At 37.0% G+C, this 26,391-nt stretch overlaps 3 protein-coding genes across 5 annotated transcripts; 2 read left to right on the top strand and 1 right to left on the bottom strand.

Annotated features, from left to right (window-relative positions):
• The first annotated feature begins 3,645 nt into the window (after nucleotides 1-3,645).
• Nucleotides 3,646-5,607, top strand: pole3 (polymerase (DNA directed), epsilon 3 (p17 subunit)). Of its 2 annotated transcripts, none has more exons than XM_081366040.1 (5): nucleotides 3,646-3,704; nucleotides 4,018-4,098; nucleotides 4,221-4,306; nucleotides 4,392-4,510; nucleotides 4,617-5,607. In XM_081366040.1, exons 2-5 carry the CDS (start codon nucleotides 4,033-4,035, stop codon nucleotides 4,787-4,789), a joined length of 444 nt encoding a protein of 147 aa, XP_081222166.1. In that variant the 5' UTR covers nucleotides 3,646-3,704; nucleotides 4,018-4,032; the 3' UTR covers nucleotides 4,790-5,607. The 2 variants fall into 2 exon arrangements, with proteins under 2 accessions (XP_081222166.1, XP_081222165.1); XM_081366039.1 differs by having other exon boundaries at nucleotides 3,646-3,711.
• A 257-nt stretch (nucleotides 5,608-5,864) lies between these two features.
• rpl12 (ribosomal protein L12) lies at nucleotides 5,865-9,833 on the bottom strand. Its single transcript, XM_081367319.1, has 7 exons — nucleotides 9,678-9,833; nucleotides 8,165-8,238; nucleotides 7,804-7,902; nucleotides 7,635-7,716; nucleotides 6,364-6,450; nucleotides 6,002-6,114; nucleotides 5,865-5,910 (listed from the first exon to the last, which is right to left on the bottom strand). The coding sequence occupies exons 1-7, from the start codon at nucleotides 9,712-9,714 to the stop codon at nucleotides 5,905-5,907; spliced, it is 498 nt and encodes a 165-aa protein (XP_081223445.1). The 5' UTR covers nucleotides 9,715-9,833; the 3' UTR covers nucleotides 5,865-5,904.
• A 123-nt stretch (nucleotides 9,834-9,956) lies between these two features.
• lrsam1 (leucine rich repeat and sterile alpha motif containing 1) lies at nucleotides 9,957-22,937 on the top strand. Of its 2 annotated transcripts, none has more exons than XM_081364550.1 (25): nucleotides 9,957-10,094; nucleotides 10,321-10,465; nucleotides 11,418-11,474; nucleotides 11,630-11,674; nucleotides 11,765-11,842; nucleotides 11,920-11,988; nucleotides 12,659-12,743; nucleotides 12,981-13,102; nucleotides 13,238-13,328; nucleotides 13,498-13,607; nucleotides 13,726-13,755; nucleotides 13,840-13,962; nucleotides 14,327-14,466; nucleotides 14,599-14,643; nucleotides 16,288-16,358; nucleotides 16,596-16,695; nucleotides 17,004-17,091; nucleotides 17,276-17,350; nucleotides 18,310-18,390; nucleotides 18,673-18,768; nucleotides 19,570-19,668; nucleotides 19,757-19,888; nucleotides 20,013-20,082; nucleotides 20,208-20,386; nucleotides 20,873-22,937. In XM_081364550.1, the coding sequence occupies exons 2-25, from the start codon at nucleotides 10,394-10,396 to the stop codon at nucleotides 20,993-20,995; spliced, it is 2,181 nt and encodes a 726-aa protein (XP_081220676.1). In that variant the 5' UTR covers nucleotides 9,957-10,094; nucleotides 10,321-10,393; the 3' UTR covers nucleotides 20,996-22,937. The 2 variants fall into 2 exon arrangements, with proteins under 2 accessions (XP_081220676.1, XP_081220677.1); XM_081364551.1 differs by having other exon boundaries at nucleotides 9,988-10,094; nucleotides 10,393-10,465.
• The last annotated feature ends 3,454 nt before the right edge of the window (nucleotides 22,938-26,391 follow it).

Raw genomic sequence — 26,391 nt, 5'->3', positions numbered from 1 at the left:
AAATCCGAAACAGCTGGCTGAGGGAAAAGCATAATAAATCACAGGTCAAAACAAACAGTGAGTAAGACGAGCGAATTACACAAGCACAAAATGCACAAATAATTTTCGAAGGAGTTTACTTGTCCATCTAATCCCTCAAAGTATTTTGAAAGTAAACCGATTTGGCTACCTGCCAGTAATAGGGACATGTTTGTCATTTTTCTTGATTAACTGGACTTGCATGTGTACAGGAAAGCCAATCAAAATGGTACTATTCAAGGTCAAATTCATTTAAGATGAAAGGATGAGGTTACATGCCATATATTTCAATCATATATGAAGATTCAAAGTACAGCGCATTGATACTTGAAAGTAAATACTAAAAATGTGTTGAAACTTGAAAGACAAATTCAATGCAGACCATGAGCCTTTGGGTGACATTTTGAGAGATGTTTGTCCATCTTCAAGCAGAAACAGACAAATGTCCAGACGGTGACGGCAGTATTTATGTGTTCTATTGGTTGTGGCTCTTTCCTGAGAACATGTATTGGAATGGGATGGTGGATTGGACCTTCCTGTTTCTATTCAAAAAGTCTTGGTTGAACCTTGAGAGGAAACAAATGAGACTGGGCAACTCAGACCTCCTATCCTTCCTTAGGAACTGTTGAAGCATGTGACTAGGCGTTATTATCAAAATAAGTGATGGCCTTTGGACATAGTGGAAGGTTTTTTTTTTTTTTTTTTGTAAAGGTGTTCGACACACATGTTCTCATGGTCAACACTTTTCAAGAAAACATTTGAGAATCTCAGTAGTGGGTGTTTTTAGAAGTAATGAATTTAAATTGATTGGACTACATATGTTTTAGTACAGCTCAACAATACTTGTCATCAACTTTTATTTTCTTGTTGGAAAATGCCCATTTAATTAAAACAATTTTGCGGTCTCAAATTCTGACTTGTGTCTACACATCTGACCAAGCTTCCCTATTTTTGTCACTGTAATATCACTGTGTAGTCATCTGAATTATGGGACAATGGGTTCCATTGCGGAATCCAGATTCTAAAATTGGAATATTATAATTTATATTATAATATTATATAAATGAAGTCATGATCAACTTGTTAAAAGCAACGGCAACAGTTAGACATCACCCTTAAAAATCACTCCTTATAGTACATTCCTTCCACTACACAAACTATCTACATTAAGTTAGAAATTACAGTTGAATAGTTGAGAAATATCTTTTGCTTTTGAATTTTTATCAAGTTTATAAAGCTCATAAACAAAATGGATTCAACCGTGCATTGTTTCAAGCAGAAAATTGATAATCCTAGTCAAATGCTAATCATGAAAATAAAGTAAAGAAGAACTAAAATAGAACTCTGCATCAATATTTATAAATCTATATATTCATTTATCTATATATTTAATAGAAATAACACGGACATCTAAGTAGTCTCCATGTCACATAAAATAGTTCAGTTCATTAGAATTAATTTTTTAAGTTGTAATTTGTGATGATGTTTTGTTTGCAAACTCGACATTGAAGGACTGTTGCTATAGGTCACACGTTGACTTTGCTTTAAAAACACCAAGAAATAATAATCGATATTTCTTATTTTTTTATGAAATATTATTTTATGGAGTATTTTTATAAATGATTTATCTGTGCAAATTAATATTATTTAATTAATATGCCCTTGTAATCTTTCATCAAAATAACTTCCCCTCCCTCTTGCAACGCTTTCATTTCTCTGATGACGCGTTTACTGTTGAACTCTCTAGAAGAACCTGTCACTCACATGAGATACCAGCAATAGCAAACCACAATGATCCAACAATCCAATCAATTCCTGATGGACAAAATTAAGTTTAATTACAACATTTGATTATTATTTTTTAAATACTTTTGACATGGATATTACAATAGGGAAGAAAAGACTATCGCAACTTCTGTTTCTTGCCAACTTTAATTATTGTGAAAAGAGAGCAAAAGTCATTTAACAACCAGCATTTCCTGTCGAGTGCATATGAGTCCTGCACTGAAGGCCTAAGCAAAATAAATAAATAAATAAATAATATATAGCCTATCTATTGAAATTGAATTGATTCAATCAAAACATGTTCTTAAGTTCACAGTGTGGCAAACTAAAGTCATATTCAGACCTAAAGATGTCATTAAAAACTTAAAGTGAGCATCTGAATGACATCATCTGAAAGAGGGTGAAGAAAAAGAATGAAACTTTACCAATCTCTATAAAAAGACAACATGGTGTTAAATGTTAATTGCTTTATGAGCTAATGAAGCTAACCTCAAGACATTTGATGAGCATCAAAGAAAGAGGGGGAAAACGGTCATGGAAAGTCTTTGCCATTTACCACAATTGAGGTTGACAAAATTGTATGGCAAACAATAAAGCGTGATGAAGATGAAAAAAATAAAAAAACCCACCCACCAGCAGTTCATTTTTATGGGTCTGTGTAGATTGAATCGTTGTGGAAAAATCCACATGCAATTTGTTATAAATCCTAAACTACTATTTGGGGGGACCACACATGGAGACGAGACATTTCTGCACTCATTTATACAAAAAACCCTTATACAACCCATCATTTCATATTCCAATATAAAGCCTCACCATTAGGCCTAATAATGTGTAACAGTTTTCCACTTTTAAGATAATAAATATATAGATAGCTTTGCTCAGTTTAGGTAAATCAAGAAAATTATGCTATGGAAAGGGGGGAAAAACGTTGAAGCAGTTGGTTAAAATGATTTGCTTCTGGTCCAGCAGGCAGTGCATACTGTTTCACATGCATTCTCACGCAAGCAACACTTTCAAACATTCGAAAAATATGCTATAAATGGAGATGAATTAACACTGTTCCAAACGCGCTTGCACGACCATGAAATTAGCCTACTACAAAAGGCTATACATTCCGTGTATATTGAGCAGTTGCACTGTAGGCCTATTGCTATAGCCTGCCTACGTGACCACTGCACATGCTTCAGAAAGTCCCGCTAATATGAAAATAAACACATCATTCATGTAGACTTGTTTTGCGATAAGAGCAAGAGGCAGAATTGAGGGGGGGGGGGGGGGGGGGACTTTTCTCGTTCAGTTTGTACAGAGGTCCAGTCGGACATAGAGTTTACTTTAGCCTACTTCACACGATATGAGATCAAGATAAACATCTGTTTATTAAATTGCCATAAATAGTGCTGGAGAGTGGCTCAAAAACAACAGACGACAAGCCAAAATAAAATCAAACACTAAAACGGCAAAAATTAATTTTTGTTTTTGTTTTTTATACTTTGATAAACATCGAGTGAAAACCCGTGTTGTGTTTGTCGCATTCTACTCAATACACTACAACCCGGAAGACTCAATAATTTCCTATGATTTATTTATTTTATTTATTTTTAAGAAAAGCCATTTGCTTTTTGTTTCGGAACGAAAGTAAATAAATAAAGACTACACCCTGACAGGACTACAACTACCAGGATGTGACCTGTTAACAACTTAAATTTAAAAAATAAAACATTTTAAAAAAGCACCTTTGAAATTCACATTTAAGGTAACCTATCTAATTTATCTTTTAGAAAAAGAAAAAAAAAGCGTCGTCACCTGTACGTATAAATCTGGGGTTTATTTGGGGTTAGCCTACAAATTGACGTCATGACTGAGCGTCTGTATTGGTTGGCTGGGAAGAGCGGTGAGAGGTAAAAGGTTAGCGCATGGGTTTGGATGATCAAGCGGGCTGAAAAACAGTGAAGCACACTAGCTTTTGTCCAGATTCACCTGTTCCATAGATAATTGATTTGCAGATAAATAATCTAATTACACATCTAACGCATATGTACGGTAACGACATTTGTTATTCGGCGCACTTAAATCGAGTGGATCTGGTGACAGTTCACCCTCAGATAAGTTAGACGGCTAAGCTAACACAAAGTTTTCGCGGTTGTGCAGTTTGACCTCTGATCACGCATCTAAAACGAACAGATTACATTGTCGTGTTGCATCTCATTTAAGTGTATATTAGGTGTAATGGCCGAGAGACCAGAGGACCTCAATCTCCCCAATGCTGTCATCACGCGGATTATAAAGGAGGCAGTAAGTCATCTCTTTATATAGCCGAACAGCAGTTTAAGTGATAATAACCATAGTAAATCGTCTCTGTCACTGCAGTCAATTGTATGTTAGTATGGAGTCAACTTGTCTCTCGTCTTGTTTAGTTGCCGGACGGAGTAAACGTGTCCAAGGAGGCAAGAAGAGCGATTTCTCAAGCAGCAAGTGTTTTCGTTCTCTACGCAACATCTTGGTTAGTCTGAAGTTCTCTTTTGTTTGAGAAATTCCACTCTTGACAACCTACTCGTATGTAATCTCCACTGCTTTGTTGACACCAGTGCAAACAATTTTGCTATGAAAGCGAAAAGGAAGACACTCAACGCTGGAGATGTGATGTCAGCTATGGAGGAGATGGAGTTTGAGCGTTTCTTGCAGCCCTTGCGGGAAGCACTTGAAGGTAAATTCTCTATGGACCAGAAGGGTTCAGGTCTATAGGGATGCATGACTTCAGGAAAGCATCAGATCCATTCATGTATTTAACCAGTTGTTTTTTGTTTTTACAGCATACAAGAAAGGTCAGAAAGGCAAGAAGGAGGCATCTGAGCAAAAACGAAAGGACAAGAAGAAGAATGGCACTGATGAAAATGACAAGAGTAGAGATGAAGAGGAAGATGAGCACATGGATGATGAGCAGGAGGGAGAGAATGAAGGAGAGGAAGAGGATGTTGAGAACTGAAAAGCAGGATTGTTTTATTTGGTCAGTCCGTCCTGGTTTCTATCAACCATTGCAAATGATGGTAGTTTCCACTTTAGTAGTGGGACAGGTGATGAGGTCTGGACAAACCTATGGTACACAGAATATGCTTCTCTTTGTGATTTGAACAACTGGCAACATTCCTGCAGAGCTCCTTTGAATCCAGCAAGGTATCTTTCAAGAAACTGCACATTATTTGAATTCAGTTTAGTTACAACACAGTAGTGTCCATAGTATTTTAAGCAAATAAACACTGTTACTGCAGTCAAGAAATGGAAAAATGTGTTGGATGTTAGTGATAGGAAATAAAAAGGGAGCAGCTGCAAGTACCCATGAAAAACTTGTTTTAGAGCAGCAACATGTAACCAAGCTTAGATACTTTTGTACTTTGTCTACAACTCTGGGATATTTGAAAACATGTAGACATTTCCAAATAAATTGTGGTTTTAATAGCTTATTTTTCCCCCTCAATGTATGTGCCTGTCATCCTGTCAAATATTCATATCTAACATGCAGTTTTAGGTTTGTGAAATAGGTCAGTGACAATTCTATACCTATAAATAATTCATTTGAACTAGTTCCATGACTAAGATTCTGTTCCTTAAATACTGTGGGGAAATTCAGATGTTTTAAATAAATCACTTTTTTCAAACTCAATTCTACAAATAATTGACCCTTTTCACATTTCCAGGTTTCTCAGAAGCATAAAACTCCAATAGTAGTTAACAGGATAATATTAAATATGTTCCCATTTGCTCAAACAGCAAAAGAACTTCACAATATTGTTTTCATAACTTCCCAAAAAAAAAAAAGGGAAGATTGATAATGGCAGTCAGAAAGAGAAAGATGTGAGCTTTTCAATCACTCCCACTGCATTAGAAACACCCTTGCAGCAGCGGTAGATTTGTCATTTGGTGCAAAGGTAATACAAAGTGTGTTTTATAAGTGTACTTTTTAAAAAGTACTTTGCAATAGATTTACAAAGCTAATGACAGTTAAGTTGCATACAATTTGTGAAAAGGATCCATCAAATGCCAGAGATGACAAACCACAACACTTGGACTTTTAGCAAACAGTTTTATTTGTCTTTTATCTTTTTACTCCTGCAAGAAAGAGAAAAGAAATCCGGTTAAAACAAGTAAAAGGCAAATCATTTAAATGCTTAAAAAGCATAAAATGGCATTCAATACTTACAGTTGGGCACTCAACTTTGCCACTGTTGATGTCATCAATGACATCATGGGGAGGGCGACCATCAATGGTGCAGCCCACAGACTGAGCTGTGCCAAGAATCTCCTTGATGGTACCTGAGAAGCATAGGAAAAGATGACTTTGTGCCATCGTTTAAAACAACTCATTCATGCCTAGTTATAACATGTTCCAGGCCATTTGGCACAGGGTTAGCCAGAGTTGAGCAGCCCTGCTTCCTAGAGCTGGGTGTCACTATGAGCCTCCACTGGACAGTACACAGTCACTGTTACAGACTTGCACAGTGGCGGGAGGCTAATCGATCAATATTGCTTAAGCATTAGGTTACAATTTGGAGAAATACAAACCAGAAAGTTCCCTGGCAATAGATCGTGGCCTCATGACACGGGCAACGTTGACGATCTCATCGAAAGTGACGCTTCCAGAGTGCTTAACTAAAAGAGGAAATATGCAAACATCAGGAGATATAGAATATGCTAGTCACAAACTAATACCAATCTACACTAACATTCTCAAAAAAAGCCACTGACATAGATATTCCAGTGTAAGTTGCTTTCAGTTAAAGGTGCAGTGTGTAATTTTTAGCGGCATCTAGTGGTGAGGTTGCGAATTGCAGCCAACAAGTTACAGTGGCCGACAGGAAAAGATGTTGGAGACAGCAGAGAGTAGCCAGTTAAGCAATGAGGTTTCTTTACACAGATCAATTAAGTTATGTTAACTTAATTATTCAGTAAAACAATGTTATTACGAAGATTGTTACTTGTTCATCATTGTGTCAGTGTTTTATTCACTGACTTTAGCTAGTTTCTTTGCATGAACAACAAGTGACAAAACACGCTCTGTAGTTTGTCCATTTAGGGCTACTGTAGCAACATGTCGGCACAAAATGACTAGCCTATTTCAACGTAAGGGGATCCAGTGTACGTACATAAAAATGGCTCATTCTAAGGTAATAAAACATAAAGGTTCATTATGCAAGAGTTTATACACCACTGAAAACAGTTATGTATATGATATTGCATTTCAGTCAACAGAATCTCCTAAATATTACACAATGCACCTTTTTAAAACATTTCAAACATGCATTTTAGTCTGGGACTAGACTTCAGCCTTGTCTGTTAAACCAGCGGTTTATGTTTAATGCACAAGTCTCATGCTTACAAATGCATTTATTTGATCAAAAACAGTAAAATTTTACTGTTTTGCTAAATTTTACTAAAATTGTCTAATTTTAATTTACTTTAAAATGTAACTTAATTCTGTTATTTAATGGCAAAGCTGAATTTTCAGTATCATTTCTCCAGACTTAACTTTGTTTTTAGGATAATTAGTTCATAAGTGCAGTTCTTTTTGGAAATGCAAAATTAACAAATATCTTTACTGTGACTTTTGATCAAGAAATGCAACAATTTGTTCCAGGCCTTTCGGCACAGAGTTGCCCATTGAGTTGAGCAGCCCTGCTTCCTAGAGCTGGGTCACTATGAGCCTCCACTGGACAGTACACAGTCACTTTTACAGACTTGCACAGTGGCGGGAGGCTCGCAATAACCACGAAAGGTCAGAACACAAAGACACGATTCCTACAACAGTGTATTGAGGTGGTGTAAAAGCTACTCACTGTTCTTGACCTTCTTCCTGTCACGGGGAGGTTCCTTCAGGGCCTTGATGATGAGGGCAGAGGCTGATGGCACCACCTCAATCTGGAGCAACAACAAAACGTGTAAGTGTCTAAAGGCTAGGTGACCTCAAGAGCCAGAATACAGGCTGATAGACTTCCAAGGGCTTACCGCTGCTTGCCTGTTCTGGATGGTCAGCTTCACAGTGATTCGCAGGCCCTTCCAGTCACCGGTGGCCTTTGCGATGTCATCACCCACCTTTTTAGGGGACTGAGGGAAAGCAAGAATGAAAGATGAGCATACAGCATGGAACAGAGTCAATGTTCTGTGACACGAGCAGTTTGTTCCAGGCCTTTCGGCACAGAGTTGCCCATTAGATTGGGGCCACCCTGTTTCCTAGAGCTGGGTCACTATGAGCCTCCACTGGATTGTACAAAGACACTTTAACAGACTAGCACAGTGGCGGGAGGCTGCTTTATGATATAAGAGCAGGACAATCAACACTACAGACCAAACTTGTGGCAATACTTACAAGACCCAAAGGTCCGATTTTGGGGGCCAGTGAGGAAGTGGCACCAACCTCTCCACCTGTGCATCTCATGTACACTGGAGGAGGGGAAAAAGACCTTAGTGTGCTTTTATTGCATAATACAGACAATTAGAATTAAAACAATTTGCCCACAAAACATTTACGACATTCAACAATTCTCAGAAAACAGTGTGCCCTATATTTACATAAGCTGTAAAAAGTAACTTAAATGAAACACCCTTTTAGAATTGTGCATCATTGTGGCAGTTTTTTTTTTTTTTTTTTTTAACCATGCCAGCTTCTAGAAGAAAACTACATTCCTCTCTACATACACTAAAACTACATTTGGTTTAACTTGGCTAAAAATATCTTCAAACGGATTATTGGAATGAAAGGTTTCCCACGAGGTTAAACCCAACACAATCTAATAAAACATGCTTCAGAGATAAGTGACTAACAAAAGTACATTTCATCATGGCTGATATTAACACCAGTGTACGCTGACATATAAAAGACGCCTGTTAGTTCCATCAGACATCACAGAGATGACACAAAAGGTCAAGACTCCAGCCTAACCCTGAGGTACGCATGGTCATTCTGCTTTACCAGAACCATGAAGTTGTAAACTTTCAAATGTTTCATCCTTCCCTTATTAGTGTAAATATCTACAGAATCTTAATGGGTAAAAACCTTTGCAAAGGCTACAATTTGACCTCACTTAGCTAGTAAAATTTTAGGGCATATATATATATATATACATACACACACACACACACATATATATATATATATATATATATATATATACATACATATATATATATACATACATATATATATATATATATATATATATATATATATATATATATATAATTTTATTTGTATTTTTTTGATTAGCAGTTTGTTCCAGGCCTTTCGGCACAGAGTTGCCCATAAGATTGGGGCCACCCTGTTTCCTAGAGCTGGGTCCCTATGAGCCTCCACTGGATTGTACACAGACACTTTAACAGACTAGCACAGTGGCGGGAGGCTGCTTTATGATATAAAGAGCAGGACAGTAAACACGACAGACCATTATTTTTAAAAAAAGAAAAGAAAAAAAGCCAAGTCTCAGCCCAATATTAAACAAACAGGGTATGCCCAGAGAAATGTTACAGCGTCGTGATGTTCAGCAGCACGTGAACACTTACCCGTGATTTTTATATGCCGAGAGCTGTCAAACCACAGCACGCAAATGTTTTCCACAAATCGTTAACCGCTCAAAAAAGGTAACTTAGTTACAGCGAGTATTCCTAAAGACGCTACATAACATTTAAAATTAACACCTCTCAGTTGAGTTACACGCTGTACATCCAAATATTTATTTTAAATGCGTCAACTAAACTATATGATAGGAAGAGCTTTGCATTTGCACCCTACCAATTTATTAGCACTAGCACGCGAGAGGCCTACACGCAGCCGCTCACACACACAATCAGAAATCTGTCAAAGGGTTACCGTAATCCAGACATACCGACTTTAATCTCGGTGGGGTCGAATTTAGGAGGCATTGTGTATCGGATGAAGTTGAGCTCAGTTCAATTTGAATTTGGTGAGGGTGTCGGATGAACCCGAATTCGGGACGACCGAAAATTGTTGCACCTTCACCACCAAAGTGAAAAAGGAAAAGGCCGAAGGACTGTTGCGCCACGAATATAAAGGCCACGAAGTATCGCGAGAGCTGAGCAACCTTTCACACTGCGGCGGCGCATTACGTCATTCACAACATCCGAGAAGTTGTTCCTGGTGTGTACTGCCAGAGAGGGAGTGTATACAAGGTAACACGGGACAATAAATCGTTATTGAAACATTTGAAGGAGCCCATGTTTTGACAAAATAATTTAGCTGTCGCACTGACGGTTATTCGCATATATTCTTCGTTTCGCGTAAGGTATGACCTTTTATTTATATCGTTCATTTCTATTTGGTTTCAGAACCTGGTTTCAATATCCATGATCCATCAATTTATAATGAAAAAGAAGTATTATGGTTTTATTAATCTCGCGTGATTATAATTTGTAATTTCATATTTTATTAATGCGTTCTTGCCCTAACTTACTTGAATTTGTTTATGCTGTCCCAATCTGTTTCTTTGGGATTGTCAACACCACTGTCAGTCAAGTGTCACGCTAACATCAAGTGGATGTTGTGCGGTTTTAATTAGACAAACAAAATCTCACTGGCCTCAGGATGTTTCTGTTCTCCAAAAAGAAGAAACCCAGTGTGGATTCCAAGAAACGCCTTGAGTACCAGCTTTGCTTGGTGAGTTTCTAGTTGTATTTACATTGCAACGACCCCACATTTGCTTATGTTAGAGATTACATGTATCAGCAGTGCCTATTTTTTTTAGCAACATCCGACTGTTATAGTGCACTGTTTCAGACCCTAACACGCAGAGATGGGCATAAATACATGGAAATGTATTTAAAATAAAAATACAAAATACTGTGTGGAAAAATGTATTTAAATACAAATACAGTATTTTGTATTTTGAAAATACACATAATACATGTGAAATTGGCCATCCAGTGCAGGTATAGGTCACAGTGAATGAAGAAATGAAGAAACTACTCAGGCCTACTGACTTTTCATTCCTAACTCCATCTCTTTCTTTCTTTCTTTCTTGCTGGCAATTACAAACAAACTTATGCAAAATAGCAGCCATTTATTATTTCTGACCTGGTCACAATGTAGTCTATTACTTGTGGTGAACACTATTTAAAAAAATCATACTGTATGTAAAACTGTGGGAACCTTTTCTGCTATCTAGCAAAGAATATGGATGGGCGATATGACCAAAATTTTAATTTTACTTCACAGTAACAATATATATCATGGTTTCACAATTCTCAATAGCCTATCAGTTTTGATACCACAGCAAAAACTTCAAAGTTGAATTTCAAAGGCTTTTTTTTTAAGGTAGTCCAATGGTTTTTGACTATAGTAATTTTTATATTTATTTTATGTAAAGTTTGAACTAGTTGATGCACGAAATCAGTACCCTGATAAAGAGCTTGACTGGCAAACAGTATTTTATGTATTTTGAAAATACAAAAATACTCATCTTAAATGTATTTAAATACAAATTACATTTGATTTTTTCCAAAGGCTTTAAAATACAAAATAGTATTTTGTATTTCAAATGCTTTTTTTAAATACATGTATCTGAAATACTGCCCATCTCTGCTAACACGCATACCTATGTTTTGTGCAGGCCAAAGAAGCAGGTGCTGATGATATTCTGGATATTTCTGCCTGTGAACTTACAGAGGTGAATTACACAAACCCTAATGAATGACTGTCATTATTCACATTTTGGAAAAAATGTAATCTAAAAAACAGAAAGAGGATGAATTATTGCAAGATACCTGATTGCTTCCATCTGTGTCACAACAGTTTTTACTTATTTTAAATGCATGTCTCCAGGTTCCATCCAGTGCCTTCTCAATGTGTAAAGTGCTCCAGAAGAAAGTGAGTCAGTTTACTGCAGGGTTGTTTTCTCTGAACTGTTGTTGGTCAGAGCGAACAGACTTTTGACAGCAGTTTCCACTTTCACTGCAGGTGTTAATTCTTCATGGAAATGACCTGAGGTCACTTGTTCCTAAAGGTTGCTGCACTGGTGCCTTAGCAACCTTAAAGGTGAGAGACATTGATTGAGCAGATAACCGTCTTGCACTTCTCTCCAGTGCCAACATCTCTGTGTGTCCATTCTTAAGGTGCTGGATCTGCATGAAAATAAGCTCACGTCACTTCCTGATGACATCGGGCAGCTTTTGTCCTTGCAGGTACAGTATATATTTATTGTATATGAACAAAGCTGATGATGTTAATTGTTTCTTATATGACACTTGAAAACCAAATACTGTTTTGGATGCTGATCAATACACATATAAAATGCATTATATAATGACAGATATACATTGCTGTCGTGGATTACACTCATTTTCAAAAGATTGGGGTTACTGCATTTTATTTTTTTTTTAAATACATTTTTTTCAGCAAGGACACAAATCCTTTCAGTAAAAGACAGTAAAGCTTGGTGGGGGTTGAGGGGATGTATCACGGTTTCTACAAAAAGCAGCACAACTGTTCTCAACATTGATAATAATCATAAATGTTTCTTGAACGGCAAATCAGCATATTAGATTAATTTCTGAAGGATCATGTGACACTGAAGACGGGAGTAATAGCTGGTGAAAATTCAGCTTTGCTATCACAGGGCTAAATTTTAAAATGTGTTAAAATAGAAAACAGTCCTTTTAAAATTGTAATAATAATAATATTTCACAATATTACTGTTTTTACTGTTAACAATTAAATCCAGCCTTGGTGAGCATAGGAGACTTCTTTAATAAACATTAAAACAATTGTACCAACCCCAAACTTTTGAACGGTAGTGTATATCTTCTAGGGCTTAATTGATAATTAGTGTCCTTTATGTATTGCTTCTCTAAGGTTCTGAATGTAGAGAAGAACCACATAAAACAGCTGCCAGACTCTGTAGGGGATCTACAACATCTACAGACACTTAATGTGAAAGGTTTGTTTAGTGCTTTTTTTTGCATATGTATTCATTAATGTACATTTTTAAATGTCTGCATTAGAGCACTGTGGTAGATTCCAGACAGTTGTTAACCTGTTTCAAAAAGCTAGTAAGAATGTGACAGTCATTTGTGGTTTCTGTGTAGTTTGGGCTTTTTAGGCACATTTGAATTCAAACTAAATGGTAATAAAAGCCTAAACCACTTAAATGAACAAAATGTTTCGATGCTGACAGGGAACTGCCTTACTGTGATTCCTGTGTCTGTGGGTCGCATGAGCAGCCTGCGTACACTGGACATAAGTGAGAACAGCATCAGAGAATTACCCAAAGAACTGGCCAGTGTTCGGACTCTGGAAGTAAGTATCTTAAATGGCTAGCCCACTTAAGATAAAGATTTTGGAGCATATTTGTGTAGTATCATATCAAGCTTATAGGGAATGTGACCACTGCAAAGACAAACTTATGTCTGTATGTTTATATGTGGTGTGCAGAGCTTGATCTTGGACGCACAGGTTATGAGCTATCCACCTGCGTCAGTGTGCACGGGTGGCACAGAGGAAGTGCAGCGCTACCTCTGCTCAGGTACAGATCTTTTATTATAGCCTGGTTAGATGCAGACCAATAAATACAGATTGTATACAGTACAGATTATGCATAAGATCTAACTGAATATTAACTTCCAGTCCTTTGTGACAGAACAAGGTCTTTCTGTGCATCTGGTTTGTTCATAATTCATTTTGATGTGGTTTAGAGATGGGTCTGGATTATTGCCCTCCATCCCAGTATCTTCTGCCTGTGCTGGAGCATGATGGAGGGAAGCAGGAGGTGGATTGCGTTGACGGTGAGGAGTTAGCCTGGCAGGTCAGTCTTCACTATTTATGCTCATTTCATACAGTGCCTAAAAAATGTTGGTGTGGCATTTTTTTCTGTTAATGTAATAATGACTTGCTGTTCTCTTACATTCACTCTGACACCGCAGAGCAAATTCATGGACTATGAGAAAAGAAAGGTATGTTTGATTTCTTTTTGTTATTATTGGATCGTTCAGTGAAGTAGTAGCCTATTTACATCTCACTTTTTGTTTCTCCACTAGGAGCAGAAACAGCTGGAAAAGTTGACCTTTGAGAAAGATCTTGAAGAGAAACAGAGAGAACACACTCAGCTCCTCCTCCTCAACAACTCCCGTAAAGAGGACGTCCTGCTGTCTGTCAAATTGGTAACCATTTTGATTTTAGAGTCAAAACTATCTGGTTTATAAATGTAACACATTTGAGTGAGCTACACTTCCGTACTCACCAAGGCTGCATTTATTGGATTAAAAATCAATAAAACACTAATATTGGTTAGACGTATTTCAATTTAAAAGAGCTATTTTCTATTCTCATTGAAAGTCTTCAGATTCACATGATCCTTCAGAAATCATTCTAATATGCCGATTTTGTGCTCAAGTAGCATTTCTTATTATTATCAATGTTGACAACCGTTGTACTGCTTAAATTTTTTTGGGAAATCATAAGGATTCTTTGAATAAGCTATCTAGCTAACAAAAATACACGTCTTTGTGCTTTTCTGTCTCTCAGGAGCAGGAACGGTTAGAGTTAGGTGTGTCTCAGCAGCAGAAAGCCCAGGAAGCAGTTAGGCTGAAAATGCTGGATAAAGTACGTCAGGCAGAGAGCGTTATCATGGGCCGCGTCTCTGACCTCCTGTTTGACAACAAACGGTGAGGGCACAATGTGAACCATTTTTGAAATGTCCTGCTTTTCTGTTAGCTATTGCTGTCAGTTTAAGTCCATGAGTATTGTGTATTTTAAGGGTGGTTATTTATTGTGTGTTTGTGCTCATTTGATTACAGACAGGCAAAGAGTGCTGAATTTCTGCAAGCTCTTGAGATGGACCGGTGAGTAGATATTACACATGGGTCGAACTCTCTAATGGAGTGTGGGCTCCTGCCATCAATGCAGCTCTTGCTAAGTGAATTTCCATCTATCTAATGGCACCACTTTAGATATCCAGAGTCCAGAGTTACTGCAAGTACTGAGCTGTTTGAGCAATGCCACTGCTGTGGTGCCGTTAACTTACAGCACACAGAACGCTTTTGACCAAACCCATAGTAGTTCAGCGTTTACGGGTACATTCAGGTAATTTTGGAGATCAGAGGTGCGTTTCCTGAAAACATCGTTAGCCAACTATGGTTGCAAGTTCCGTTGTTATCAGCCACATAGTTAACCATAGTTCTATCGAACATTCGCAAACAGCATGGCGAAGTTGTGTGGTTGGAACGACAGCTCTTGACCTGTGGTTAGAAGCAGAGTTTCTTGTTTGTATGACATGTGATCTTAATAGATCTCTATCTTGAGCAAAATAAGCAATCTGACATTCAGAACAATCTATATCTTTTATTTCGAATATAAACAAATGTCATTTACATCTTTTAGTTTGTCAAGAGATTTAAATATTTATTTAGAGTGTGCATGTGTGTGCGTGCGCTAGTGCGCAATAACGAGCCTATGATTGAATATGGAAATAAAACAAAATAACTGAGAAAAATGAATTAGTCCTCAGATGCAATGTCCGTAATTTATAGCAAAAATCTGGCATTTATTCGATATCAAACGGATTAGTTAAAATACGTTTTTATTCCACCACCTGCGTGACATCATTAACCAACGTGATTGAACGTCAACTTTGTGAAAGTACGGTTTCGGGAAACAGTCGTGACTAGCTATTTGATTTCTTCAATGATTCATCGTACAAAAGACTTTATATATATCTTTAAGGGACTTTGATCATACTATGGTAGTTAAGCAGTGAGTGACGTCATTGTACAGGAAATGCACCACGGGTCAGAAAGACCTGGCATTACTTTAATCGTTACTTTAAGCCGGTATCACAAACTGCAGGCGTTAGTTCTGTATCAGAATCGGTTGTTTATATACAGACTAAAAGTTTTGGGGTTAGTAATATTTTGTAAGCTTTTGAAAGAAGTCTCTTATGCTCACCAAAGCTGCAATTGTTTGATAAAAAATACAGTAAAAAAAGTAGTATTGTGAAATATTATTACAATTTGAAATAACTGTTTTCTATTTAATATATGAATGTATAATAAATGTAATTTATTCCTGTGATGGTAAAGCAGAATTTTCAGCATCAATACTCCAGTCTTCAGTGTCACATGATTTTTTCAGAAACCCTTCTAATATGCTGACTTGCTGCTTAAGTGACATTTCTTCAGTTGTGCTGCTTCATTTTTTATTTTTTTGTGTGTGTGAAAACAAAGTGGGGATAAAGTTCAGAAGAACAGCATTTATTTTAAATAGATTTTTTGGGGGGATAACGTGATAAATGTCTTTGCTGTCATTTTTAATCTATGTAATGCATTCTTTCCTGAATAAGAGTAATCAGTTCTATTAAAAGAATCTTACTGATCACAAACTTTTGAACAGTAGTGTATATAGAAGTTATGGTGATATCTTAAACTTACCCTGATGTTGTTTTTATTTTAATAGAGATACAGTTCTGAATATTTTGTTGTTGTTTTTAGCGTTCGAATGGAACACCTTGCAGCCATCACACAGGAAGAAGCCAACTCTCTTAGGAAGAAGGAAGTGGCAGGTGAGTTTTTGAAAATTAATTTATCTCTAAAATTACCATATTGTTCCATAATTAAATATTTAGTTTGCAAGTCATTATAAATCTTTGTTATTTCTCAGAGCTGTGACATGCTTCAGACATGTTTAGTACTTGTAGTTTGAATCAGACCTGCATCATGTCCCAGTCCCCCTCTCTTTCCCCCAGTATTTTTTTAAACTCCTCTACTGTCTATGTAAGTCTATATATACATGTTCGCAGGTGCCATGCAGAGGATGCTGTCAGAGAGCTTGTCTTTAAGGTTACTGCAGGAAGCCAGGGAAGCCAAGACGCAGATGCTGGTGTCTGAGACCTGCAGGAGGTGCTTCACTTCCTACCAATACATATGGTTTTGAACTCTGTCCAGACCCTTTTGACCCTGTTTACACCTGGTATCAACATTCGTCTTTGTTGATCTGATCACACGTGGTCAGGCAAGATGGTTTACCCTCTGTATTAACATTCATCTCAAAAGTATCGCTTGTGACCACATGTGAACAGATTTCAAAGACACATTCTCTGATTTTGAGATTACATCCTTCACTTGCTATGTCAATGTTCGGCTTGTTCATAAAGAAAATTAAACTGCAATATTTGATTGTCCTTCTGTCTCTCTTTTTCCTCATTTAGTTTGGACAGTTTGGATAAGAAGTTTGACCAAGTGTTGTCCCTGCAGCAGCTAGACAAAAGCAAAGCCATTAGTCAGATCCTTCAAGAGGTAACTATTCAATTTACTAACTTACAATGTACATGATCTGTATTCTGTATTAAAAAGTAGTCTGCACCTCATCCACCCATTCACTCCACAGGCAAAATATGTAATTAATGAACTACTATAAATATTACAGGTGGTGCATTGCTCTAAAATGATGAACTGACCCTTATTGGCTCTTTGTCTGCAGGAGGAAATGCAGAAGGCCGCCTTTGAAGCCCTTCAGCTTCAGAAGGACAGTGTGCATGCGTATATTCGTAATCAGGTATGATGATTGAGGTTTCCCTTAAGATCCAAGAGCCAATAAGAGCCTTACAGATTATGGGATTTAATGTATTTTAAAGAAGTCTCTTATCCTCACCAAGGTTGCAGTTAGTTAATCAAAACTACAATAAGAACAGTACTATTGTAAAATATTACTACAATTTAAAAGAACTGTTTTCTAATACAGTATATTTGAAAATATCAAACAGTCCAAAGGAAACGATGTGTGACACAGATTGATGAATAATAATACACATAAACTTTAATAAACACTCTGGGAAATAAGTCTACGACCGTAACGTTTTACTTTAACGCAAGACCTAGAACTGAGGAAACTGAGGGCTTAAATACACATGGGGAGATCATTAACGAAACAGGAAACAGGTGGGAACTAATCAGAAACCATGATAACTAAAAATGATAACTAGAACACAGGCAAGACAGTGACAAGGAAAACCAAGACTACAAATTAAACTGAAGCCAAAAAAACTAAACGTGACAAGACTTTGACCAGTGTCATTTATCATTATTTATTACTCCAGTCTTCAGTGTCATATGTTTCTTCAGTTTCTTATTGTAGAGTTGATGAAAGTTATCATGAGCATTGTTGTTTGAAACGGATGTCATAACAAATGCAGCCAGCAGACCAGGAAGGTTTTTAAACAAGCGGTTTATCAGTAAGATCTTACCTGGCTTCATGCTGTGAAAATACAAACCGGAAGACAGAACAGAACACAATGAGTGCAGTGCTGAAAAGGGGCGGGGCTACATAAGGTCTATAAAGTAATAATGTGTAAGATGGTCTTGTGTAGTCATTCTAGCCATTAAAAGCTTTTTTGGTTTCAGTCAGCCCATGCTTCTCACATCCCACCTCTCATTGGATGCAGAACCCAAAAGATGGCTGTTTTATCATGTCTCCATGGGGCCATTCACACCCCCACTGTATGCTTGTATCCATAGATTAAACTCATAGAGGCAGAGTTATTGCAGTTGACAAAGCTGGAGGTTAAGAGGAGGAATTTGGACACTGAGAACCTGCAGGTACGTAGCAGCAGCAGATGATGTGGTGCTTTCCTTCCAGTGCTTCATCATGCTGTGGAGTGTAGAGAGGAGAAACCATCACTCTGTTTGTTGCTGCACGTCACTTTTCTTGTTTGTTTTTGCGTCTCTCTTTCTCTCTCTGATTACCTAGCCATTTCATCCCATTCCTGTTTAAGTATCATGCTCACAATACCTCTATGAGTTATCACAGCATTCTGGGAGTATGATTCTTTTGTATTGTTTGAGTGTGTGTATTTACTGTATTCACTGTGTGTGTGGAAGGAGGTGCTGGCTGACCAGAGGGCCGCTTTGAGTGACCTACTGCAACAGTTACTCAAACAGAAGGACCAGAGGGAGGAGGAGCTCAAGCTGGTCTTGGTGAGTGATTCTGGACCATCTATCTATCTATCTATTAGGGCTGTGTAAAAAATATTGATTTCTCGTTTCAGTTTTAATCGATTCTCATTTTTACGAACCGATATCGATTCTTAAATCCCAAGAATCGATTAGCTATAGTCATCTTGTTTTCAGTTGATGAATGAATGGAACATTGTAGCGTGCATCCCATCCAATAAACCGCAATAATCTTTGTTCTTTGTTACTACTGATATGAAACAAAGTCTTTCAAATTGCGTCCATTTTCTTACGAAATTCAAAAACATAAATACCGTTTTGGCGCTGTGGCGTGAGATCGCTCTGGCGCAGCTCAGCTCAAGAGAATTAGCAGCGCGGAGCGCACATGATCTTCTCTTCCGCCTTAATAACACCAGTTACAGCGCGAAATAAACATGAATGACCATCTGAAAGTGTGTTAAAAGATAAGAGTACAACTTCTCGAAATCCGTATCATGTCGCATGGAATCACTCAATCACTGTTTCAACCGTGGAAAGACGCCAGTAAAACAGTTTGTAAACAATGTCATGTAACGTCACATTTACCTCAGAAAAACCATATCCAGTGACCATAAACTCGTTAGTCAGCTAGAAATATTAACTCTAGAGATGAGCATTTTGCTAAATATATGCACCATATTACACATTCATTATAATTTTTAATGTTCTTCATGGAAAAATGTATTTCTAATAATGGCATGATAATTCATAGTGTTTATATTTGCTTAGGACTTTTACAAAATGTATCAGAAATGACACTAAGGGTGTTTTTTCTTTGCTCTTTAGATGGAGCTGGAGCAGAAGAGCGAATCCAATCAGCAGAACTACTGGATGATTCAATATCAGAGGCTCCTGGATGCTAAACCGCTGTCTTTGCGTATGCAGGTCAGAGCAGCTCTTCTACAGGCCTTTGAGATCCTGTGTTCAAATCACAAAATCACTGACACTTTGCTGTCCTTTCCTTTCTCCTCAGGAAGCGGCTGTGGATAGGGATCTGGGGAATATTCTGTGTAAACTCTCTGCTCAACACTACCTGCCAATCATAGCTCACCACCGAATCACCGCTGAGGCCTTGCGACACATGACCACAAAGGACCTTAGAAAGGTCTGCTATCTTTCCCTTTGTGTTTCAACACATTTTTGAAAGTGTGTGTTTAGGAATTTGTCATCAGAGATTTATGTCCATTAAGATGTTCTTTCATCAACTTCTTTTCCGTTTTTTTTTACAGTTGGGGATCAGTGAGGTTGGCGTGCAGAAAGCTCTTCTCCACTGGGCCAGAGAACGCACTCTGTCTGACCGTAAGAGCAAACATATTCCCTTGAAGGACATACAGTACTATTTTTAATTTAGTGAAATTTGTGAATTCTGCTCAGTGTTTTTGTTTTTCAGTGATTGCAGTATCATAACATTTTTGTCCCTTCAGCATTGCCTAAATCAGTGAAAGAGATACAGGAAGCTGGTCCATCCACTCCAAGTGCCCCACCTCAACAGCAGCTCACTCCTCCACTGACCCCCAACACCCCCAACACCCCCCTCACCCCCACTGCCCCAGGTCCTGATGGATTCAGCAGTTCCGAGTGTGTGGTGTGCATGGAACATGAGGTAACGCCTTCCCTTCATTTTAAAGCTTAATTATTAATGCAAATAGTAACAATTTGAATTAAAACAGTGGCTAAAGTATTCAAATAAATGTTTGTTTTTGCAAGAAATCTCATAATCACAAAGTCTGTATTTGATAAAAATACAGTAAAAACAGTACAAAACAATTTAAAATACTGTTTTCGATTTTGTATTAATAGAAAGTATTTATTTAAAATAGATTTTTTTTTTAACAATGTAGTCTTTATTGTTTATGTATTGTTTATTAAACTATTAATTTATTTAAAAAGAATTACTGACCGAAACGATTGAAAGGTAGTGTAAATATTTTTATAAAATAAAACCTTAACCTACTAATTACCTATTAGTTTATTATAAGAAATATTAACTTATTAGTATGGTTTGTAATGAATATAGCTGTTACAGTTTAGCTTTTCAGCAGCTTAAAAAAAACCAACTAAATTTCCTCCCCTGTTCTGCTCTGTGTAGTCACATGTGATCTTCCTGCCTTGTGGACACGTATGCTGTTGCCAGACCTGCAGCGATGCCCTGCTGTCCTGCCCTCTGTGCCGTGCTTCTATATCTCAGCGTGTCCGCCTTTACCATGGCTAAAGCTGAGGAACGTCCACCGAGACTTTCCATGGTCAGGATCATACCTCACGTGTCGACACGTATTGGTCCTTCCTCCCATTGGCTGCATGAAATCATAGTCTGTGAACCTTCAAGCACTTTATAACTCTTTCACTACTGCTACAACTAGCTAATCAAAGAGGAACATATACAGCAAGACATTTGTCCATTTGTTCATCATAAACTGGTCACATTCCAATAAATTAACAGCAAGAAAGAATTTGGTAACGGTTCATCTAACTAAAAATAGATAGATAGAATAGATATACTATAATATATTGACTTGTTGAGTCTTAGTGTTGCCCTTGATGTACCTGCTCTAAGCACTTGTGCCTTTTCTGTATTTAATGTCAACTCTTTCCCCCTCCCACTAAATTTGAAATATCTGCATGTTCTAGTAAAGCTAAATCTTCATCCACACGCCACAGTCCCCCCATGCCCACAATGTTGTTCTAGTGTCATCGTCGACCAAATTGCATCACCATTAAGGGCTGTTCACACCAAATACAATAACTATAAAGTTTGAATCATTCTATTTCTATGAGAATAGGAAAGTCCACACCACAGCTGTAACTATAACGACTTTTTTTTCAGCTGATGAAGGATAAAAAACATTGACAGCCAATCAGAATCCACCCCAAATTAAAGAGCTCAAACATTTAATGTGGCAGCTGACATAACTGCAGTGTGTGCCGTGCTTATAATAAACAGAGCACTGTCGTTAGTTGGTGTGGATTTTAAGTTATGGTTATAGTTATCTTTATGCATCTCATTTTTGGTGTGAACAGACCTTTACTCTGCAGTGCCACCAGAGAGAACCAATCCAGGGAGTTAAAGTCATTTTTAAGAATGACATTTTTAGTATAAATTTGAATCTAAATAATTTTTAGTATAAATTTGAATCTAAATTTATTTATTTTTTAATTTTTTTTTTTGATTTACAGAATTGAGCCGTCTACATTTAAATTGTTTAAACTGACTTGGCAACACAGCAGAATAGGAAATAATAGGTTGAAGGTGAAATCTTTCTAAAGGCACTGTACTTGTTATGTAACAACCAAAACATACAACCTCACAAAAGCTCTGCCAGTCACTGTCAACTAACCATTTTCTGCGACTTCAAGTATTGCACGCATGTAATAGTGTTTCCTAAATTACTTCTGTGTATGTCTGTCTTCATCCAAGTGCTCTTATATGCAAGTTGGCTTCTCTCGTCAAATGTGCAGAATGAAAAAAAAATGTATATGCCTGTAGGTGAAACAATGTTCATTTTTATTTTGTATTCATTTATATTTCAAGAAATGATCTTGAAGGGGTTATCAGCATGATAATTCACATCAGAAACTTTTAATCTGTGTGTTTTGTGTGCTTCAGTTATGCTGTATGGACTGGATTGGACAAATATGTCTTTTATTAGCTGTGCAGCTCAAATTGCATCTGTCATTAAAGAAAAAAATATGATGAAAGCTTTAGAATTTTTAGCAGAATGTGCAATCAGTTCATGACAATGTACCAAGAACAACTCTTCTAGACCATAGTAATAGTAGGAGTTACTGTATAAATTACCCTCTGATGGCAGGTTATTTTTAACCTATGTACACAATGTAGTCGTCCTGACTCCTGCATTTATTTTATTTCATAAGAACTGATACATTTATGGTCATTTATACTATACAAATGCCACCTTACCTGTGATGACCAAGGGAGATTAAATTTCAATGTTACATCTATTTACCACATACATGCTGCCATTACATGTTTTCCTTTTTTTTTTGCTGCATATTCTTAATATAATGTATTATTATATGTATTTTTAGCTTTTATAATTGTACCCAACCTATCACATCCATTGAAATATTGCCAGTTCATTTTTAAGAGTGTGAGTTATCACGCCTGTCACACATCTGCAAAATAAACCTGCTAAACAGTGTGTTCTAGTGTCCTTTGATAATTACGAGGTCATTTTTGCATACTGCAACTGCATATGACTTTTAGAATCCATATACATACACACACACACACACATTACGGTTGAGGAGATTCCCCTTTCCATGTAAAGAGCTTACCCAGAAAAGCGCTACATAAATGTAAAGAATTATTATTATTACATATACAGTATATACACACACTTATATTTATACTACACACAGCAGTCAGTTTCTTGTTGCAAGACCAGGTCAGTAACAATGGTCAAAAAAGAACAATGCAAAGTTTCAAGAGATATCAATGTTTTAATAAAAAACAAAAGAAGTACATAAAGGTCAATACAAACATTCAGACATTAATTATTTGGAGGAGTTAATGATAATATTGATAACTTGTGAGATTACTCAATGTGACAGCAACGATGATGAGGATAATAATAGCAGAGGCACAAATAATGATGGCAGCAACATTTAGGTGTCGAGCTGTCCTGCCATAAGACCGTGCCGATGCGTAGTCTCCAAGCAATCTGCTGTCCCTGGCCTGACACACATAAAACGTATATTACCTTAAGGTATTTGTAAAGCAGCAGGACACTTTTATCATTAAACATATTAAAATTGCTTACCTTCACGGAGTTGTAAAAGGCCACAAACCCAAGGCAGCATGGGTTACAGAAGTGAAGATTGAATGTGGAAAAAACTATATCATCATTGAGTTTTTGCTCAGGCATGGACAGTATCACTGGCTGAGCAGCGCAGACTCTATTGTCCTGCATCGGGATCCCGCCAGCTGCTGGGTAGTTCTGCATCGCCATGTCAATTCAAGGACAACAAGTTGCTCACAGTGAGGTCTGTAAGTGTTCAGCTTTCTTTTATAAAGAGCTCCAACTGGTAGCCTATATGTGAGTGAGTGAGAGAGAGAAAGAAAGTAGAAACCTGCTTTCAGTTCTCAGTTATGAGGAAAAATAATCTAGCTGTGTGTATTGTCCTGCTGCTTATCTATGTCTGGAGAAATCCTTGCCTGGTATGTTGGAGACATCACTGCCTAGTCCCGCTTGAACCTTTCCTTGAACATTCTTTACATCTTAGCTCATGACTTATCTATGACAGTTGAAGGATCTGAGGATTCTCAATGGTAACCTGTGTGTAACTATTATTATTCTATAAACTCAGCTTTTTTTTATCATCATCACTTTGTCTCCTGCTTCTGCTCTTCCCTGGCTTTCTTAGTCAAACTCTCAGGCTGATAGAAGACTGATATCTTCTGGTAGGGATTCGGCGTCCAGGGTCGGATCTAATATATCTGATATTTTCTGATGTGGAAATCCATCCAATCTAGCATTTGGGCGTAGTTGGCAGGATGGAATAACAGAGAAACTGTTATCCCCATCAAACAGTCAAGAGTCGGGATTGTTTCCCGCAGTCACTCGGGCTGACTGACTTCACTGACGTGAGGATGAAGTTGAAAACCCTCCCTCCAGGTGTCTTCCCCTTGCTGAACTATAAACAAAGCAGTGTGAGTGTGATCTGTTTGTACATACCGTGAGTAGCATGTGTCGTGGAAATTCCTTCTCAACTTTAAATAATAATTGGAAGACAGCTGGAAATTTCAAAAGTTATAAAGATCGTTATTTCTTGCAAGAAATTGGCATTCACATACAGAGAGTATCTGATATGAGAAGGCAAAGGGTCAGTTCCCTCTGCCAAGGTTATATACCCCTAACACATCCTGGGCAGGCTGCATCTGGTCTCAAAAGATCGCTTTGTTTACCTTAAAAGGAAACGTCTTTGTTCAAGATCTCTTGTCTAACATAAATTCTATCTAGACAGAACAATACCATGTCTGCTAAAAGGTTCCTGTTCTTAGCTGCTGCTCGAATTCACACATTTTGCCTATCTTTAGTTCGGACAAAGCTGCGCACATATTTTTCACACTTGAAGTACAATAGGTTCACATAGTCTCTTTGCTACTAAGTCGTCTATCACCCAGAACATTTCGTTCCTGTAAGCTTGTCTTAACTTATGCATTTTCTAAAACTTGGTTACATTTCTTTAATAATGTGCTTTTAGCTTATATGATTATATTTCTTTAAATGCTTATGAGTAAAAAAATGAATGTTCAACGTTCATACAAGTTGTACACACCCATAAGTAAAAAACACATCTAAATGTAAAAGAACACATTTAAAAGTAAAAGAACACATCTAAATGTAACATTTCCATTACACATGGCAACTGGGTCAGATGATATTCTTCTACAGTTATGAAGCAGTTAGAGGTTAAGCTAAATGACAAAATTGAGAACTTGACAACTAAAAGAATGTTTTAAGTTCAAGTAAGTAGAAGCAGTAATACTTGATTAGTTGCTGAATATGTTCACAGTGCAGAAAGCTGATCTCAGGTAATCTAGTGACATCAGAAAAGCTGAAGGTGTCTGATTAAACTAAAGGCTCAAGTTGGTGTTTTGAAAGTAAAGGGAATGTTGGCAAAGAAAGGCAAAATTTGTTGGTTAAAGGGTTGAAGCTGGGACGTTAAATGTTTGATTTATGATGGTCAAAGCAAATAGAGGATGATGACTGGATGTTCTGAAAGAATTTTTCTCTTTATGGGAAACATTTTGAACAACTTATTTTGTGTGATAACTATAATGAGGAGTGTTTTAATGAAACACTTTTAAAAGGGTTTAGATGCTATACAGACACTATGTCACTGATGAGTTACAATGAGAAATGCAAAAGATGTAGCATGAGCAGAGAGTTCTAGCCTCAAAGTTAGTGTAACATTACTTGCATTGAGTCAAATATTAAACTCTAAAAAGTTATTTAGACTCAACAGAAAATTAATGAAACAGTCTGCATAAATCTTTTTGAGTTATGACAACTTCAAATTTCAACATGGAATCAGTCTTATCTGAGTTAAAACTAACAGCTAGCATAGCACATGGTACATGTGCCTTTTTAACATGTATATTTAATGAACAAGTAAGATATTACTTGTCACTGGCATTAGGACAGTCGTAAAGCAACATACAACCCCTAAACCTAATCATTACAGAAAACTTTCTGCATTTTTATATTTTTAATAAAACATTGTTTTTAAGCCATTTTAATTACAAGGATTCAGGAAATGTGTTCATAAACCATGGTTATGTTGTAATACCCATGTCATTATACTACAAATTTTTATCCTAATAAATCATATAAACAAGCACACACACACACACACACACACACACACACACACACACATACACTTTGGTTATCAGCTGAGATAAATTATAATGTAAAAAGTATTCATTATATTTGGTTATCTGTATTGGAAACTGCAAACAATTCTATAGAATCTATATCTATAGAAACCTATAGATGAAGAATAAAGTTCCAATAAAAAGTTTAATAACAGTACAAATAATACTCAGACAGGCAGGGCAACACACACTAAATGTAACGTAGA

This window comes from Scardinius erythrophthalmus, assembly GCF_964197995.2.
Source record: "Scardinius erythrophthalmus genome assembly, chromosome: 5".
NCBI classification, from domain to species: domain Eukaryota; kingdom Metazoa; phylum Chordata; class Actinopteri; order Cypriniformes; family Leuciscidae; genus Scardinius; species Scardinius erythrophthalmus.
This window is presented reverse-complemented; position numbering and strand designations above follow the sequence as displayed.

Bases quoted from the DNA above. Each gene is read 5' to 3' on its own strand.
- pole3 (XM_081366040.1), top strand. From the start codon at position 4,033: ATGGCCGAGAGACCAGAGGACCTCAATCTCCCCAATGCTGTCATCACG. The intron at 4,099-4,220 runs GTAAGTCATCTC...CGTCTTGTTTAG, and splicing joins CGCGGATTATAAAGGAGGCA to TTGCCGGACGGAGTAAACGT. The intron at 4,307-4,391 runs GTTAGTCTGAAG...TGTTGACACCAG, and splicing joins GTTCTCTACGCAACATCTTG to TGCAAACAATTTTGCTATGA.
- lrsam1 (XM_081364550.1), top strand. From the start codon at position 10,394: ATGTTTCTGTTCTCCAAAAAGAAGAAACCCAGTGTGGATTCCAAGAAA. The intron at 13,963-14,326 runs GTAACCATTTTG...TCTGTCTCTCAG, and splicing joins TCCTGCTGTCTGTCAAATTG to GAGCAGGAACGGTTAGAGTT. The intron at 20,387-20,872 runs GTAACGCCTTCC...TGCTCTGTGTAG, and splicing joins TGGTGTGCATGGAACATGAG to TCACATGTGATCTTCCTGCC.
- rpl12 (XM_081367319.1), bottom strand. From the start codon at position 9,714: ATGCCTCCTAAATTCGACCCCACCGAGATTAAAGTCG. The intron at 7,903-8,164 runs GTAAGTATTGCC...GCTTTCCCTCAG, and splicing joins AAATCGGACCTTTGGGTCTT to TCCCCTAAAAAGGTGGGTGA. The intron at 7,717-7,803 runs GTAAGCCCTTGG...TTGTTGCTCCAG, and splicing joins TCCAGAACAGGCAAGCAGCG to ATTGAGGTGGTGCCATCAGC.